General features: G+C 43.9%; 1 protein-coding gene across 3 annotated transcripts in view; it reads right to left on the reverse strand.

The window, feature by feature from the left end:
- osbpl8 (oxysterol binding protein-like 8) overlaps positions 1–18765 on the reverse strand; it is a 314521-nt gene that overhangs the window by 143111 nt on the left and 152645 nt on the right. For all 3 annotated transcript variants that reach the window (XM_078219490.1, XM_078219489.1, XM_078219491.1), the window contains one exon: positions 16888–16958. In XM_078219490.1, coding sequence (XP_078075616.1) covers positions 16888–16958 — 71 coding nt within the window. The remainder of the gene's footprint in view (positions 1–16887; positions 16959–18765) is intronic.

An 18765-nucleotide genomic window follows, 5' to 3' on the forward strand; every position in this document is an offset into this window, starting at 1 on the left:
CTAATATCAAGCTGACACTCGGTCACCTTGCTACTACCCCAGCGGTGGAAGCGCCGCCCCTGGAGCAGCCCACACCATTGCTCGTCAACAGCACAGTTTTTCTCTCTATTTTGCTTTTTGACTTCCCTTAATTACTTCAATGGTCATAAAACCTCATTAAAAAATGCAGGTTATACAAACAGCACCTGACCTGCCAACTCCACTCTAAAATTAAACCAGATCTACATTTCACCATTTCAACGCACAAATAAAGAATGTAACTTAAATTTAAACTGAAAGGTTATTCCTAGTGCCCACAAGTACAAATACAGCTAACTTCTTCGGGTGTCTGAAACAAATTCAAACATTAAAAAACTATAAACAGCTAAGATTGTAATGCTTATTATCTGAGTTGCTGCTGATGGTGAGAATGATCAGTACTCAACGCCGACAACTGCCAGTTTCCAGATGCAATTTTACAACTCATCCGCTTCATCCTGGACCACAATGTCTTCATCTTCAACAACCAGTTCTTCATCCAGGCACACGGAACAGCCACGGGGGACCAAATTCGCACCTCAATATGCCAACATCTTCTTGCACAGGTTCGAACAAGACTTCTTCACCGCACAGGACCTTCAACCAATGCTATACACTAGATACATTGATGACATTTTCTTCCTTTGGACTCATGGTGAACAATCACTGAAACAACTATATGATGACATCAACAAGTTCTATCCCACCATCAGACTCACCATGGACTACTCTCCGGAATCGGTTGCATTCTTGGACACACGCATCTCCATTAAGGACGGTCACCTCAGCACTTCACTGTACCGCAAGCCCACGGATAACCTCACGATGCTCCACTTCTCCAGCTTCTACCCTAAACACGTTAAAGAAGCCATCCCCTACGGACAAGCCCTCCGTATACACAGGATCTGCTCAGATGAGGAGGATCGCAATAGACACCTCCAGACGCTGAAAAATGCCCTCATAAGAACAGGATATGGTGCTCGACTCATCGATTGACAGTTCCGACGTGCCACAGCGGAAAACCGCACCGACATCCTCAGAAGACAAACACGGGACACGGTGGACAGAGTACCCTACGTCGTCCAGTACTTCCCCGGAGCGGAGAAGCTACGACATCTTCTCCGGAGCCTTCAACATGTCATTGAAGAAGACGAACATCTCGCCAAGGCCATCCCCACACCCCCACTTCTTGCCTTCAAACAACCGCACAACCTCAAACAGACCATTGTCCGCAGCAAACTACCCAGCCTTCAGGAGAACAGTGACCTCAACACCACACAACCTTGCCACAGCAACCTCTGCAAGACGTGCCGGATCATCGACACGGATGCCATCATCTCACATGAGAACACCATCCACCAGGTACACGGTACATACTCTTGCAACTCGGTCAACGCTGTCTACCTGATATGCTGCAGGAAAGGTACATTGGGGAGACCATGCAGGCGCTACGACAACGGATGAATGAACACCGCTTGACAATCACCAGGCAAGAGTGTTCTCTTCCTGTTGGGGAACACTTCAGCGGTCACGGGCATTCGGCCTCTGATCTTCGGGTAAGCGTTCTCCAAGGCGGCCTTCACGACACACGACGGCACAGAGTCGCTGAGCAGAAACTGATAGCCGAGTTCCGCACACATGAGGACGGCCTAAACCGGGATGTTGGATTTATGTCACATTATCAGTAAACCCACAGCTTGCCTCCTGGACTTGCAGGTTGTTCTGTCTGGAGACAATACACATCTCTTTAACTTGTGTTTGATGCTCCCTCCACCCACATTGTCTGTACCTTTAAGACCTGGCTGGCTGGAGGGATTCGCATTCCAACCATTATTTCGTAAATTGAGTTTGTGTCTTTATATGCCCTGTTTGTGAATAGAATTCCCACTCACCTGATGAAGGAGCAGCGCTCCGAAAGCTAGTGGCTTTTGCTACCAAATAAACCTGTTCGACTTTAACCTGGTATTGTGAGACTTCTGACTGTGTTTACCCCAGTCCAACGCCGGCATCTCCACATCGAGAATGAAGGCAACAGACAGTGTTATTATATTCATAAATAAAATTACTATCCTCTGTGCATGCTTTCTTCCAAGTGAAACACCTACTTCTTGAAGTCTGGGCAATTCATATGCAGGTGATAAAGAACCAACATGTAGAGACGCCGATATATGGGGAAATTCTCTGGCCGCCCAGCTGCATGTTTCTCAGCGATTGGGGGTGGCACGCTGTTCACTCTCGGTGGGATCTCTGGTCCTGCCGCTGTCGATGGGATTTTCCACTGATGTCACCCCACTCCACCACGAAACCTGTGGGAGGGGTTGCGCTGTCAGTGGCACCGAAGAATCCTGCCAGCGTAAATGACCAGAAATTCCCTCCTATGTCTCACACTCGTGGAAAGAGAAGATGGTGAGCATAAAGGACAAGACCTCAAGTGAGTTTCCTTATAACAGGACATTAAAACTAGCAGCAATGTAGAAATTAAATGAAACACTGAGAATAAAAGAATATCTGGTGAGACATTTTGAGGTAGAGGTTTATTGTGAATTTCCTTATTTGCCCCTAGGATGAATGTGTCACAGATGACTTGTTGCCCTTTCTCAACTCTCCTGAAGCTGCCTTAGTCCATGGGTTTATGTACATCCAGTTCTGTTAGGATGGGGATTCTAGATTTTTGATCCAACAATAATAAAGGAACAGGGCGTGCCTGGGTTATTTCTGGTGCCTAGGTCAATGGCATCTGATTGCAATGGGTCAGGAGTCACATACAGACAAGACTGGATAAGGACAGCAGATTTCCTTCTCCAAAGGGCATTGTTGCAAAAATCCAACAAATCCGGTAGTTTATGATCACTGAAACCAGCTTTTTATTGCAGATATCTTAATTGAATTTAAATTCTACCTCCTTCCAAGGTGGGATTTGAACTCATATCTCTGGGCTTCTGCATTATGACTCCAGCAACATTACCACTATGCTACCAGTCCCCTATGAAGTACCAGTGATATAATTAAACTGAGCTGCCACTGGGAGATTTAAAAAGCCAGACAATTCATTTAACTGAGAGATAGACAGATGGGATGATAATTTGTTTATGGGAAACTGCATCAATAAATAGCAGGCATAGTTTGGATTAAAACCAATGCTGAGAAGTTGTATTTTTGAGATGAACTTGTGAGAAAAGATAGACAGTGAAACGCTGCAATAAGGAAAGACCAAAACATCCAGAATGTTTATTGTGGAGGCTGTCAGAAACCAACCTCAAAAGGAAAAGTGTAAAAACTATGGAGACGTGCATGTTTCCAAGCGTTGAGCCGGTCTGACTCCTTCCTGGTGAACCAACAAAAGTCAAAGACTAGACAGCCAAAGGCAGTCAAACAAAATCACAGAATGGCAACTGAGTTAAAATTTACTGAAGTATAAAATCCAACGGCAAATGGGACTGTGAAAGAACAACAAATTTTGGGCAGTAATCCAGAACCAATTTTTGATGTGAGCACAGATGGTGCATGTTACCACCTAGCATCCACTATATCCCTCTAACAAAGCGATGCAGAGGCGAATTGCAGCATCTATACTGGTTCCTTGTATTATAACTATTTTTTAAAAGTTTTATTAGTGTCACTAGTAGGCTATATTAACACTGTAATGAAGTTACTGTGACAATCCCCCTAGTCGCCGCAGTCAGACACATGTTCGGGAGAATTTAGCATGGCCAATGCACCTAACCAGCATGCCTTTCGGACTTTTGGAGGAAACCGGAGCACCCAGAGAAACCTCCACAGACACGGGGAGAATTTGCAGACTCTACACAGACAGTGCCCCAAGGGAATTGAACCTGGGTCCCTGGCGTTGTAAGGTAGCAGTGCTAACTAACCACTGTGCCACCCTTAAAAAGACATGCATTTATGTAGCACCATAACAACCACTGAACATCCTAAAGCTAATTAGAGCCAATGAAGTGCTTTGGAGTGTGGTAATGCAGGAAATTCTGCAGCCTGACCCAGGGATCAATGTGGATAGATACCCTCCGACCACGGTGACTTATTGAGTGACAAGCATAAAGCTCGAGAAAATATAATCTGGTAAGGCGGAAGATTAGAATAAATGAAGAAAAATTCTGAAAAAGAATTGAAGGAGAGAAAGTAACAAATATCAAATATATAGGAGAAGGTTAAACTAATTCAGCAGGAGGAGGGGACACAGACTGTTAGCAGAATAGGGGCATAGCATAATACACTAAAACAATCAAATCACAGGGAGTACAGCTGTAATCCATTTCAACAGAGGAGGCCAGGCTGGATGGCTTCTACTTCAATGCCATGAGTATTACAGATAAAACAGGCGATGATTGAAATGTGGAATTGTGATATCGTAGCCATCACAGAGATGTGGTTAGGGAGAGGCAGGATTGGCAGCTCCACTTCCCAGGATAGAGAAATTTCAGGCGAGACAGAGGAGGGGGCAAAAGAGGAGGAGGTATTGCATTCTTAGTTAAGGAGTCAGTTATTGCTGAAAGGAGAGATGATATTTTAGAGGGGGCATCGAATTAAACTTTGTGGGTAGAGTTTAGGAATAAAAAAGGGGCGACCGCATTGTTAGATGTTTATTGTAGACCCCCAGATAGTTAGCAGGAAATTAAGGAACAAATATGTGCACAATTTACTTGAACGTCAGAGACTGAGGGGCGCCTGATAGAAGTTTACAAAATTATGAGAGGCACAGACAGAATGGACAGTCGGAGTCTTTTTCCCGGGGTAGAAGTGTCAATTACCAGGGGGACATAGGTTTCAGACAAAAGGGGGAAAGTATAAAGGAGATGCGAGAGGCATGGTAAGTACCTGGAGTGCGCTGTCAGAGGAAGTGGTAGAAGTAGATACAAAAGCAACATTTAAGAGGCATCTTAACAGATACACGAATAGGTCGGGAATAGAGGGATATGGATCTTGGAGAGGCAAAAGGTCTTTAGTTTAGAAAAGTGTCATATGTCAGCACAGGTTTGGTCATTCTCAGGGCCTGTTCCTGTGCTGTACTGTTCTTTGTTCTTCGTTAATTTGCGCAGGTGTATAAAAACAAAACCAAATAGGGTAATTATATTGGGTGATTTCAACTTTCGCAGCATTAATTGGGATAGACATAGTGTTAAGGGCTTGGATGGAGTGGATTTCTTGAAATGTGAATGGGAGAACCTTTTAGGTCAATATGGAGGGGGTCCAACAAGGGACAGCACAGTGATGGACATAATTCTGGGGAATGAAGCCAGACAGTCGTTGATGTAGTGGTGGGAGAGCATTTTAGTGATAGCGACCACAACATGCTACAATTTAAGCTTGTTATGGACAAAGAAATAGAGAAGTTGCAACAAAAAAAAATGTTTTGGACTGGGGAGAGCGGAGTTTAGAAAAATAAAGCAGAATCTGGCCACGATCGACTGGGAACAGATACTTAGTCATAGAGGTTTACAGCATGGAAACAGGCCCTTCGGCCCAACTTGTCCATGCCGCCTTTTTTTTTAAACCCCTAAACTAATCCCAATTGCCCACATTTGGCCCATATCCCTCTAAACCCATCTAATCCATGTAACTATCTAAATGCTTTTTAAAAGACAAAATTGTACCCACCTCTACTACTACCTCTGGCAGCTTGTTCCAGACACTCACCATCCTCTGTGTGAAAAAATTGCTCCACTGGATGCTTTTGTATCTCTCCCCTCTCACCTTAAACCTATGCCCTCTAGTTTTAGACACCCCTACCTTTGAGAAAATATATTGACTGTCTACCTTATCTATGCCCCTCATTATTTTATAAACCTCTATAAGGTCACCCTTCAGCCCCCTACGCTGCAGAGAAAAAAGTCCCAGTCTATCCAGCCTCTCCTTATTAAGTCCCGGTAGCATCCTAGTAAATCTTTTCTGCACTCTTTCTAGTTTAATAATATCCTCTCTATAATAGGGTGACCAGAACTGCACACAGTATTCCAAGTGTGGCCTTACCAATGTCTTGTACAACTTCAACAAGACGTCCCAACTCCTGTATTCAATGTTCTGACCAATGAAACCAAGCATGCCGAATGCCTTCTTCACCACTCTGTCCACCTGTGACTCCACTTTCAAGGAGCAATGAACATGTACCCCGAGATCTCTTTGTTCTGTAACTCTCCCCAACGCCCTACCATTAACTGTGTAAGTCCTGCCCTGGTTCAATCTACCAAAATGCATCACCTCGCATTTGTCTAAATTGAACTCCATCTGCCATTCGTCAGCCCACTGGCCCAATTGATCAAGATCCCATTGCAATTGGAAATAACTTTCTTCACTGTCCACTATGCCACCAATCTTGGTGTAATCTGCAAACTTACAAACATAAGAACATAAGAAATAGGAGCAGGAGTAGGCCATCTAGCCCCTCAAGCCTGCCCCGCCATTCAATAAGATCATGGCTGATCTGACGTGGATCAGTACCACTTACCCGCCTGATCCCCAGAACCCTTAATTCCCTTACCGATCAGGAATCCATCCATCCGCGCTTTAAACATATTCAGCGAGGTAGCCTCCACCACCTCAGTGGGCAGAGAATTCCAGAGATTCACCACCCTCTGGGAGAAGAAGTTCCTCCTCAACTCTGTCTTAAACCGACCCCCCTTTATTTTGAGGCTGTGTCCTCTAGTTTTAACTTCCTTACTAAGTGGAAAGAATCTCTCCACCTCCACCCTATCCAGCCCCCGCATTATCTTATAAGTCTCCATAAGATCCCCCCTCATCCTTCTAAACTCCGAGTACAAACCCAATTTCCTCAGCCTCTCCTCATAATCCAAACCCCTCATCTCCGGTATCAACCTGGTGAACCTTCTCTGCACTCCCTCCAATGCCAATATATCCTTCCTCATATAAGGGGACCAATACTGCACACAGTATTCCAGCTGCGGCCTCACCAATGCCCTGTACAGGTGCATCAAGACATCCCTGCGTTTATATTCTATCCCCCTCGCGATATAGGCCAACATCCCATTTGCATTCTTGATCACCTGTTGCACCTGCAGACTGGGCTTTTGCGTCTCATGCACAAGGACCCCCAGGTCCCTTTGCACGGTAGCATGTTTTAATTTGTTTCCATTGAGATAGTAATCCCATTTGTTATTATTTCCTCCAAAGTGTATAACCTCACATTTATCAACGTTATACTCCATTTGCCATATCCGCGCCCACTCACTCAGCCTGTCCAAATCTCTCTGCAGATCTTCTCCGTCCTCCACACGATTCACTTTTCCACTTATCTTTGTGTCGTCTGCAAACTTCGTTACCCTACACTCCGTCCCCTCCTCCAGATCATCTATATAAATGGTAAATAGTTGCGGCCCGAGTACCGATCCCTGCGGCACGCCACTAGTTACCTTCCTCCAACCGGAAAAACACCCATTTATTCCGACTCTTTGCTTCCTGATGGATAGCCAGTCCCCAATCCACTTTAACACACTACCCCCAACTCCGTGTGCCCTAATCTTCTTCAGCAGCCTTTTATGGGGCACCTTATCAAACGCCTTTTGGAAATCCAAAAACACCGCATCCACCGGTTCTCCTCCATCAACCGCCCTCGTCACATCTTCATAAAAATCCAACATGTTCGTCAAGCACGACTTTCCCCTCATGAATCCATGCTGCGTCTGATTGATCGAACCATTTCTATCCAGATGCCCTGCTATCTCCTCTTTAATAATGGATTCCAGCATTTTCCCTACTACAGACGTTAAGCTGACCGGCCTATAGTTACCCGCCTTTTGTCTCCTTCCTTTTTTAAACAGCGGCGTAACATTAGCCGTTTTCCAATCAACCGGCACTACCCCAGAATGCAACGAGTTTTGATAAATAATCACTAACGCATCCACTATTACCTCTGACATTTCTTTCAATACCCTGGGATGCATTCCATCCGGACCCGGGGACTTGTCCACCTTCAGTCCCATTAGTCTACCCAGCACTGCCTCTCTGGTAACATTTATTGTATTAAGTATTTCTCCTGCTGCCAACCCTCTATCGTTAATATTTGGCAAACTATTTGTGTCCTCCGCCGTAAAGACCGACACAAAAAACTTATTTAAAGACTCAGCCATATCCTCATTTCCCACTATTAACTCCCCCCTCTCGTCCTCCAAGGGTCCAACATTCACTCTAGCCACTCTATTCCTTTTTATATAGTTATAAAAACTTTTACTATCATTTTTTTATATTAATTGCTAGCCTAGCTTCATAGTCTATCCTTCCTTTCTTTATCGCTTTCTTAGTCTCTCTTTGTTGTTTCTTAAATTTTTCCCAATCACTTGTTTCTCCATGCCTACTATATTCTCATCCAAATCATTAATATAAATGACAAATAACAGTGGACCCAGTACTGATCTCTGAGGCACACCGCTGGTCACAGGCCTCCAGTTTGAAAAACAACTCTCTCCAAACACCCTCTGGCTTCTGTCAAGAAGCCAATTTTGTAGCCATTTAGATACCTCACCCTGGATCCCGTGAGATTTAACCTTATGCAACAACCTACCATGCGGTATCTTGTCAAAGGCCTTGCTAAAGTCCATGTAGACAACATCAACTCCACTGCCCTCATCTACCTTCTTGGTTACCCCTTCACAAAACCCAATCAAATTTGTGTCCAAAGAAGCGACAAAGATTTCCGTCAGAGGCCCAGCAATTTCATCTCTTGTCTCCCTGAGCAGTCGAGGATAGATGCCATCAGGCCCTGGGGCTTTGTCAGTTTTAATGTTCCCTAAAAAACCTAACACTTCCTCTCTTGTAATGGAGATTTTCTCTAACGGGTCAACACCTCCCTCCGAGACACTCCCGGTTAACACGCCCCTCTCCTTCGTGAATACCGATGCAAAGTATTCATTTAGGATCTCCCCTATTCCCTTGGGTTCTAAGCATAATTCCCTCCTTTGTCTCTGAGAGGTCCGATTTTCTCCCTGACAACTCTTTTGTTCCTAACGTATGAATAGAATGCCTTAGGATTCTCCTTAATCCTGCCTGCCAAGAACATTTCGTGACCTCTTTTTGCCCTTCTAACTCCCTGTTTGAGTTCTTTCCTACTCTCTCTCTATTCCTCCAGAGCTCCATCTGTTTTCAGTTGCCTGGACTTAACGTACGCCTCCCTTTTCATTTTAATCAGATCCTCAATTTCCCTGGTTATCCACGGCTCTCGAATCCTACCTTTCCTATCTTTCCTTTTTACAGGCACATGCCTATCCTGCAGCCTTATCAATAGTTCCTTAAAAGACTCCCACATGCCAGACGCGGACTTACCCTCGAACATCCTCTCCCAATCAACATCCACCAATTCCTGCCTAATCCGGCTATAGTTAGCCTTCCCCCAATTTAGCACCCTGCTCGTAGGACAGCACTCATCCTTGTCCATTACTATCCTAAAGTTAACAGAGTTGTGGTCACTATTTGCCACATGTTCCCCTACCGAAACTTTGACGACCTGACCGGGCTCATTTCCCAGAACTAGGTCCAGTATTGCCCCCTCTCTCGTCGGGCTATCTACATACTGTTCCAAAGAACCTTCCAGTACGCATTTTACAAATTCCTCCCCGTCCGGACCCCCAGCTCGAAGCACTTTCCAGTCTGTGCCAGGGAAATTAAAGTCCCCCACTACAACAACCCTATTTTTTCTGCACCTATCCAGAATCTCCTGACATATCCTTTCCTCCACTTCCCGTGGGCTGTTGGGTGGTCTGTAGTACACCCCCAGCATAGTGACTGCACCCTTCCTGTTTCTGAGTTCCACCCACAGCGACTCAGTACATGACCCCTCTAAGTTGTCTACCCTCTGCACCGCGGTAATATGCTCCTTAACTAATATCGCTACTCCCCCACCTTTTTTAGCCCCTCCTCTGTCTCGCCTAAAACACTTATACCCCAAATGATAGGGAAACTATTGGAGAAGCTTCTGAAGGAGAGAATCTATCTCCACTTGGAGAGGCAAGGCTTGATCAGGGATAGTCAGCATGGCTTCGTCAGAGGGAGGTCATGCCTAACAAATTTGATTGAATTTTTTGAGGTGGTGACCAGGTGTGCAGGTATACTTTCTCAGGAGACTAAGGAAATTTGGCACGTCTACTACAACTCTCACCAATTTCTACAGATGCACCATAGAAAACATTCTTTCCGGTTGTATCACAGTTTGGTATGGCTTTTGCTCTGTCCAAGACCACAAGAAACTACAAAAGGTCATGAACGAAGCCCAGTCCATTGCGCAACCAGCCTCCCATCCACTGACTCTGTCTACACTTCCCGCTGCCTCGGCAAAGCAGCCAGCATAATCAAGGACCCCATGCAGCCCGGACATACTCTCTTCCATCTTCTTCCATTGGGAAAAAGATAAAAAAGTCCGAGGACACGTACCAACTGACTCAATAACAGCTTCTTTCCTGCTGCCATCAAACTTTTAAATGGACCTACCTCGCATTAAGTTTACACCCTAGCTATGACTGTAACACTAAATTCTGCACTCTCTCCTTTCCTTCCCTATGTACAGTATGCTTTGTCTGTAAAAGAAACAATACTTTTCACTGTACAGTAATACATGTGACAATAATAAATCAAATCAAAGAGGGTAGTGCAGTTGATGTAGTCCAAATGGATTTCAGCAAAACCTTTGACAAGGTGCCATATGGGAGAATTATAAAGGCGGCAAATTCATATGGGATACAGGGTAATTTGATAAAGTGGATTCAAAAATTGACTTGGTTGCAGGAGATAGAGGGTGATGACAGAAGACTGCTTTAGTTACTGGAAGTCAGTGTCCAGAAGCATACCACAGGGAGCTGTGCTGGGTCCCCTATTCTTCAGCATTTATTTAAATAACATAGGTGACTACGTGAGAGATCGGATTAGTAAGTTTGCGGATAACACAAAGATTGGCCGGGTGGTTAACAGTGAGGCAGAGTGCCTTGGGCTACAGGAAGATATAGACGGGATGGTCAAACAGGTAGATAAGTGGAAGATGGAATTTAACCCTGAAAAGTGACACATTTCGGAAGGAGTAATTTGGCAAAGGAGTATTCAGTGAACAGCATGATACTAGGAACTTCTGAAGAACACAGGGACCATGGCGTGTTTGTACATAGACATTTGAAGGCAGAAGGCCATGTGTGTGGATGGTGAAAAAGGCAAATAGGACACTTGCCTTTATCAATTGAGGAATACATTACAAAAATAGAGAGGTCACGTTGGAGTTCGGTGAGAACTTTGGTGAGACCACAGTTGGAGTACCATGTGCACTTCTGGTCACCACATTATAGGAAGGATTGCGATTGCATTGAAGTAAATGCAGAGGAGATTCACTAGGATTCTGCCTAGGATGGAACGTTTAAGTTATGAAGAAATGTTGGATAGGCTTGGGTTGTTTTAATTGGAGCAGAAAAGGGGATGCGATGGCTTAGTGGTATAATCGCTCGACTACTGGTCCAGAAACTCAGCTTCTACCACTTTGATTCTTTGGTTAAGGGCCAGGCAACATAACATTGTTCCCTAGAGGGAACAGGTCGGGTTCGGATCCTGCCACGGCAGATGGTGGAATTTGAACTCAATAAAAAATATTTGGAATTATGAATCTATTGATGACCATGAAACCATAGTTCGATTGTCAGGAAAATCCTTCTCGTTCACTAATGTCCCTTTAGGGAAGGAAATTTGCATCCTTACCTGGTCTAGCCTGCAGAGCCACAACAATATGGTTGACTCTCAAGTGCCATCGGGCAACTAGGCATGGCAATAAATGCTGGCCAGCCAGCAACACCCATGTCCCGTGAATGAATTAAAAAAGACTGAAGGGGCAACCTGATTGAGGTGTACAAGATTCTGAGAGGCGTAGAGAGAATGGATAAAGAGCAGCTGTTCCCCTTAGTTGAACGGTCAGCTACAGAAAGATACAAGTCCAAGGTGAGGGGCAGGTGGTTTAAAGAGGGATGTGAGGAAAACATTTTTTACCCAGAGGATGGTGATGGTCTGGAATACACTGCCTGGGAGGGTGGTAGAGGTGGGCTATCTGGATGAGCACCTGGCACATCATAACATTCAAGGCTATGGGCCTGGTAAATGCGGTTGGGTAGGTTGGCTGTTTCTCATGTGTCGGTGCAGACTCAATGGGCTGAAGGGCCTCTTCTGCACTGAGATTCTGTGAAAATCTCAAGTAACAATTAAGATCTTTTCAAATCTTTATGTTACAACAAAAATAAACTTATCTATTTAAAGAGCACCAACATTAATATTGTTAAAATTGTTAAATAAATATTCTAATTGGAAGAGGATGTAGGTTTGTGCAAATGTAAATTTCAGGGGACCAACAGCTGAGCTGATTTTCTTTAGATTAGCCTGGCCCTTAACCACAGACTCCAAGTTGTAGCAGCAAAACTTAGAGGAATCTCAAGTGTGCACTGTGGTACTACTGGAGTTCAATGGACGAACACTGGGCAGCCTATCAACATACACAAAGTATACTGAGAGAGAATCTAGCCATCTGCTTGACATTCAATGGCCTTACCATTGAATCCGCACTATTAAAACCCTGGGGGTTACCACAGACCAGAAACTGAACTGGAACAGCCAAATAAATACTGTGGCTACAAGAGCAGGTCAGAGGCTGGGAAGTCCATGGCAAGTAACTCACCTCCTGACTCCCCAAAGCTTGCCCACCATCTACAAGGCGCAAGTCAGGAGTGTGACAGAATACTGCCCACTTGACTGGATGAGTGAGGCTCCACAACACTCTGACACCATCCAGAACAATGCAGGTGTCCCATCCATCACCTTAAACATTCACTTTCCATCATCGATGCACTGTGGCCACAGTAGGTACCATCTACAAGATGCAGTAATTCACTGTGGCTTCTTCAACAACACTTTCCAAACCTATAACCTCCACCACCTAGAACAAGGGCACAAGATTCATGGGTACACCATCAGCTGCAAGCTCGCCTCAAAGTCATACACCATTCTGACTTGGAAATATATCACCCTTCAAAGGGTCAAAATCCTGGAACTCCCTTCCCAACAGCATTGTGGGTATACCTACACCAGATGGATTGTAATAGTGGCTCACCACCATCTTTTCAAAGGAAAATAGGGATGGGTAACAATTGCTAACTTAGCCAGCAACACCCATATCCTGTGAGAGAATTAAATAAACACTGGCAAGCTTTGCATTGCTTCCCCAACCTTGACTAGTTTACACATTAGGGGATCTTGCGAGATTATCTGGAGTCAGTGTGAGGAATCTTAGGCCAAGACTGCCATGGAGAGTTGTAGACCAGCCTGGATCAAGCAATGAATTAGCAAGAATTTCACAGCAGGCGGAGATGCATCGAAACTTCCATGGAAATAAATTATAAAAAGATACTTGCATCAAATAACCCACATAAAACAAATACATCTGAGCTGTAAAAAAAGTAGAGATGTACACTTTGTAAGTTATATATAAATTTTTGGAAGTTCATTAGTTTTACCTGCGACTCACGCAAGGGGTAGGAGCAGGAGTAGACCATTGGGCCCATCACACCTACTCCAACAGTTAATACCATGGCTGATCTTGAACTCCATCTCAAATTTCCAACTCACTCCCCAATAACCCTCAATTCCCCAAAGGACTCCAAGCAAATTAAAAAGTGTACACATGACCAGCAGACAGCACAGTAATATTTTTTTCTCACGAGTCAGTGCATAACCTCTTCAGCCACTGGAGATGGTGCATTGGCCAGAAACGCAAATAAAATAGATGAAAATTCACTTGTCCAAAAGGACCTGAAATGACCTCCTCCAGAGCAACCAATTTTCAGTCCCACATATGGGCAGTCTGAGGAATGAATCCTTCAATGTGGTGATCAAACTGTAAGAATATAATATCGCACATAGTCTAAGTGCATTCGTTGCATGGGAATGTTTAATTAGGAAGAAAGCCTTTCATTTATGTTGCAACTTTCACACAGTAAGAAGTTTAACAACTCCAGGTTAAAGTCCAACAGGTTTATTTGGTAGCAAAAGCCACAAGCTTTCGGTGCCTTAAGCCCCTTCCTCAGGTGAGTGGGAATTCTGTTCACAAACAGGGCATATAAAGACACAAACTCAATTTACAGAATAATGGTTGGAATGCGAATACTTACAGCTAATCAAGTCTTTAAGATACAAACAATGTGAGTGGAGAGAGCATCAAGACAGGCTAAAGAGATGTGTATTGTCTCCAGACAGGACAGCCAGTGAGACTCTGCAGGTCCAGGCAAGCTGTGGGGATTACAGATAGTGTAACATGAACCCAATATCCCGGTTGAGGCCGTCCTCATGTGTGCAGAACTTGGCTATCAGTTTCTGCTCAGCAACTCTGCACCGTTGTGTGTCGTGAAGGCCGCCTTGGAGAACGCTTACCCGAATATCAGAGGCTGAATGCCCGTGACCGCTGAAGTGCTCCCCAACAGGAAGAGAACAGTCTTGCCTAGTGATTGTCGAGTGGTGTTCATTCATCCGTTGTCGCGGTGTCTGCATGGTTTCCCCAATGTACCATGCCTCGGGACATCCTTTCCTGCAGCGCATCAGGTAGACAACGTTGGCCAAGTTGCAAGAGTATGTACCATGTACCTGGTGGATGGTTTTATCACGTGAGATGATAGCATCTGTGTTATTCGGGTGAGCATTCTCCAAGGCGGCCTTCATGACACACGACGGCGCAGAGTCGCTGAGCAGAAACTGATAGCCAAGTTCCGCACATATGAGGATGGCCTCAACCGGGATATTGAGTTCATGTCACACTATCTGTAATCCCCACAGCCTGCCTGGACCTGCAGAGTTTCACTGGCTATCCTGTCTGGAGACAATACACATCTCTTTAGCCTGTCTTGATGCTCTCTCCACTCACATTGTTTGTATCTTAAAGACTTGATTCGCTGTAAGTATTCGCATTCCAACCATTATTCTGTAAATTGAGTTTGTATCTTTATATGCCCTGTTTGTGAACAGAATTCCCACTCACCTCAGGAAGGGGCTTAAGGCTCCGAAAGCTTGTGGCTTTTGCTACCAAATAAACTTGTTGAACTTTAACCTGGTGTTGTTAAACTTCTTACTGTGTTTACCCCAGTCCAACGCCGGCATCTCCACATCGCAACTTTCACAACCATAGGAAGTTCCAAAGCAATCATAACCAATGCCATATTGTGAGGTGTTCTGTCCTGAGGTCTCGCAAACAGCAATGTGATCATAATCAGTTAATCTTAGAGCATTACATTTTCTTGTGATTAAACTTCCGGGGGGCCAGCAGGATTGTTAGTATTAACTTCTGCAACTCCCAACAGTTCTAGGTTGCTCCTCAAGCTTCCCAAAAAAATGACTTCTCATTCTTGTGCACATAAAAGGATCAGAAAAGATTCTGGTTTATGGTCTGATATGGAGGCTCCAGTTGTCACATTATTATGAACCTTCCAAACATTCTCCCAACGGACACTTCCTAACATGTGCGCTGAGGACATTATTGAACTGATACTAATCTGTTCTGATATTCACTTTCCAGAAGAGGTCTGATTTGTTTCCCTCAACTTTCTAATGCTGCAATCTTCTCTCCCTGGCAGGTGCTGAAAGGTAGAGGCCCACCTGTATCCAACAAATGGAAGGCCGACAAGTAAAAATTAAGCAAGGTACAAATGTTTTCAGAGCATAAAAAAGAATGGACATGGACAGATAGTTTTGTATTGAGTTACCCAGAGGTCGAATTGTTATTCAGAACTTTGACATTTGGCTGACTGAGAACCAATCTGATCTCGTATTAACACATTATTCTACAAAAGCAAGGTAATGCAACTAGATCACTCATCCTATGTTAAGAGCAATACAGCATGGAAACAGGCCCTTAGAATATAGTGTTCAATTCTGGTTGCCACACTACCAGAAGGGTGTGGAGGCTTTGGAGAGGGTACAGAAAAGATTTACCAGGATGTTGCCTGGTATGGAGGGCATTAGCTATGAGGAGATGTTGGAGAAACTTGCTTTGTTCTCACTGGAACGACGGAGGTTGAGGGGCAACCTGATAGAAATCTACAAGATTATGAGAGGCATGGACAGAGTGGATAGTCAGAAGCTTTTCCCAGGGTGGAAGAGTCAATTACTAGGGGGCACAGGTTTAAGGTGCAAGGGGCAAGGTTTAAAGGAGATGTACGAGGCAGAGAGTAGTGGGTGCCTGGAACCCGTTGCTGGGGGAGGTAGTGGAAGCGGATACGATAGTGAGTTTTAAGGGGCGTCTTGTCAAATACATGAATAGGATGGGAATAGAGGGATATGGTCCCCGGAAGGGTAGGGGGTTTTAGTTCAGTCGGGCAGCATGGTTGGTGCAGGCTTGGAGGGCCGAAGGGCCTGTTCTTGTGCTATAATTTTCTTTGTTCTTCGGCCCAAGCCGACCATGCTAATCCCAACCCTCCCAGCTAATCCCAATTGCCCGTATTTAATCCATATCCCTCTAATTTTTTCCCATCCATGTACTTATCCAAATGATTTTTAAATGTTGCTATTGAACCTGCTTCAACTACTTTCTCTGGCAGCTCATTACATAAATGCACTACACTCTGCGTGAACAAGTTGCCCCTCAGGTCCCTTTTAAATCTTTCCCCTCTCACCTTAAACCTATGCCCTCTAGTTTTCAATTCCCTTTGCTACTCAAACCCTTTGTCAGGTTTATCACCTTCTGCATCATTATCAATTGGAGGACAGATCAAACTGAAAATTAACATTGCAGCAAGAACATACAACCCGTGTCATACCAATCGAATTAACAGAAAACACCTCTAATTGAAATAAACTAGGCTCAACCCTGCAAAGACACAGAAAAACAAATATCTACTGTACCTTGCTTTTTGAGATAGTGTGTGTAGCATCATCCTTTGAGAGGGACACATCATCTCTACCTTTGTCCAAACCTAAGAGAAAAGGTTGTTCATTAACATTAGAGTATGAAACAATTTTAAAAGGCACTTGCTGAAGATGGCAGCTAATTGATTACATGTATTAGCACTCAGCTTTTATGAGTACATTCAGCACCCTGGCCTAACCTTCTGCCTTTCAGCCCTAGACAATATTTATGGTGAATGACCAGCAGGTGAATCTCAGGACAGTAATTCCTAAAAATACATGTGGAAACAGAGTTCAGCAAGTTTTCTCAATGTGGTCTATACCTTTAACGTCATCAGCTGACATCCAGTTCAAGGCTTTCAATGAGCAAATTCAAGATTAAAATTAACTATTGTAAACTTCAGAACATAAATCAAACTGCTTTGTAATGTTCTTCCACATATACTTACAAAGACGCAAATAATAAAGGTTTCTATATGTAGTCAACGCTTTGTGTTAAACAACACTTGATCAGAAAATAGATTAGGAAAAGTATTTTGAACTACAACAGATGTCCCAGTGAATGCAAGGCCCAAGTACTCGACACAGATCATATCTACCTTCCTCAGTTTGTTGGATCTCATCAGGTGAGATCAGGCTTTTTTTAATCAGCCAATCGTGGGGGAGGGGAAACTAGAGAGAAAAACAGCCACAGTTCTCCCACTTTTGACTACTGTCCAGTGACTCTGTGCGTATAGAAGTCTCACAACACCAGGTTAAAGTCCAACAGGTTTATTTGGAATCACGAGCTTTCGGAGCGCTGCTCCTACATCAGGTGAGTCATCCTTTCTTGCCTTTAAAAGCAGCATCAAAACCTCTCTCTTCAGTTGTGGTTTTCATCAACATCCCAAGTTCTAATGCATTCACTTCACTCAAATACTCAAAGCAGCTTGGCATGTTTTTTTGGTCAATGCAATCTGTTCTTCAGAACTCTACAGAGTTAATTTTATTAAGGTCAGTGGTGGTGAAAGGTTTCAAATAGTGCACAAAAAGTAATGTACAAATTAGAAGACTTAAAATACCTAAACATCTTTGACTGTGCCTAATCAAAATATACTTTAAAGTGTATACATCAAGTATTCCAAAAGTGAAAACAGTAATACTGGTAATCCTGTAAATATAGAAACATATAAAACAGAAACAGGAGTAGGCCATTCTGCCCTTCGAGCCTGTTCCACCATCCATTTTGATAATGGCTGATCATCAAATTCAACATTCTGATCCCCTCTTCCCTCCCATATCCCTTGATCCCTTTAACCCCTTCTTGAAATCAGACAAAGTTTTGGCCTCAACTACATTCTGTGGTAGTGAATTCCACACATTCACCATCCTCTGGGTGAAGAAATTTCTCCTCTCCTCAGTTCTAAAAGGTTTACCCCTTATCCTCAAACTATGACCCCCTAGTTCTGGACTCCCCCACCATCGGGAACATCTGTGAAATTTCTCAGGTATTCTAAGTTAAATTAAAACCTTCCCTCGATGTGTGTTAATTATGAAGAAGTTCAGTGCTAAAGGTCACTGTTTAAAAAAGAAATTGCAAGAGCCTGCCTAAATTCATTTCACCTCAAATCATCCAGTCACGTGAAACGATTCCAGCTAATCATTGTTATTTTTGCAACTATCATTAAGTGGTAGTTGCCTCACCACCAGCTGCCAGTAAAACTACAAACAAATTGCTCGGGATCTGGCATCACCCGGGACCCATTTCCCATGGATTTTGCAAACTGGGGTCTATTCTTGTTCACTGCCTGAGTGCAGGGCAGAAATGGAAATAGAATGGAGTTCGTTGAAGTCAAGTTGGTGTCAGTTTTCCAAAACTTGAACTGTAATGTAAAA

Source organism: Mustelus asterias, chromosome 9 (genome assembly GCF_964213995.1).
Source record: "Mustelus asterias chromosome 9, sMusAst1.hap1.1, whole genome shotgun sequence".
Lineage (NCBI taxonomy): Eukaryota > Metazoa > Chordata > Chondrichthyes > Carcharhiniformes > Triakidae > Mustelus > Mustelus asterias.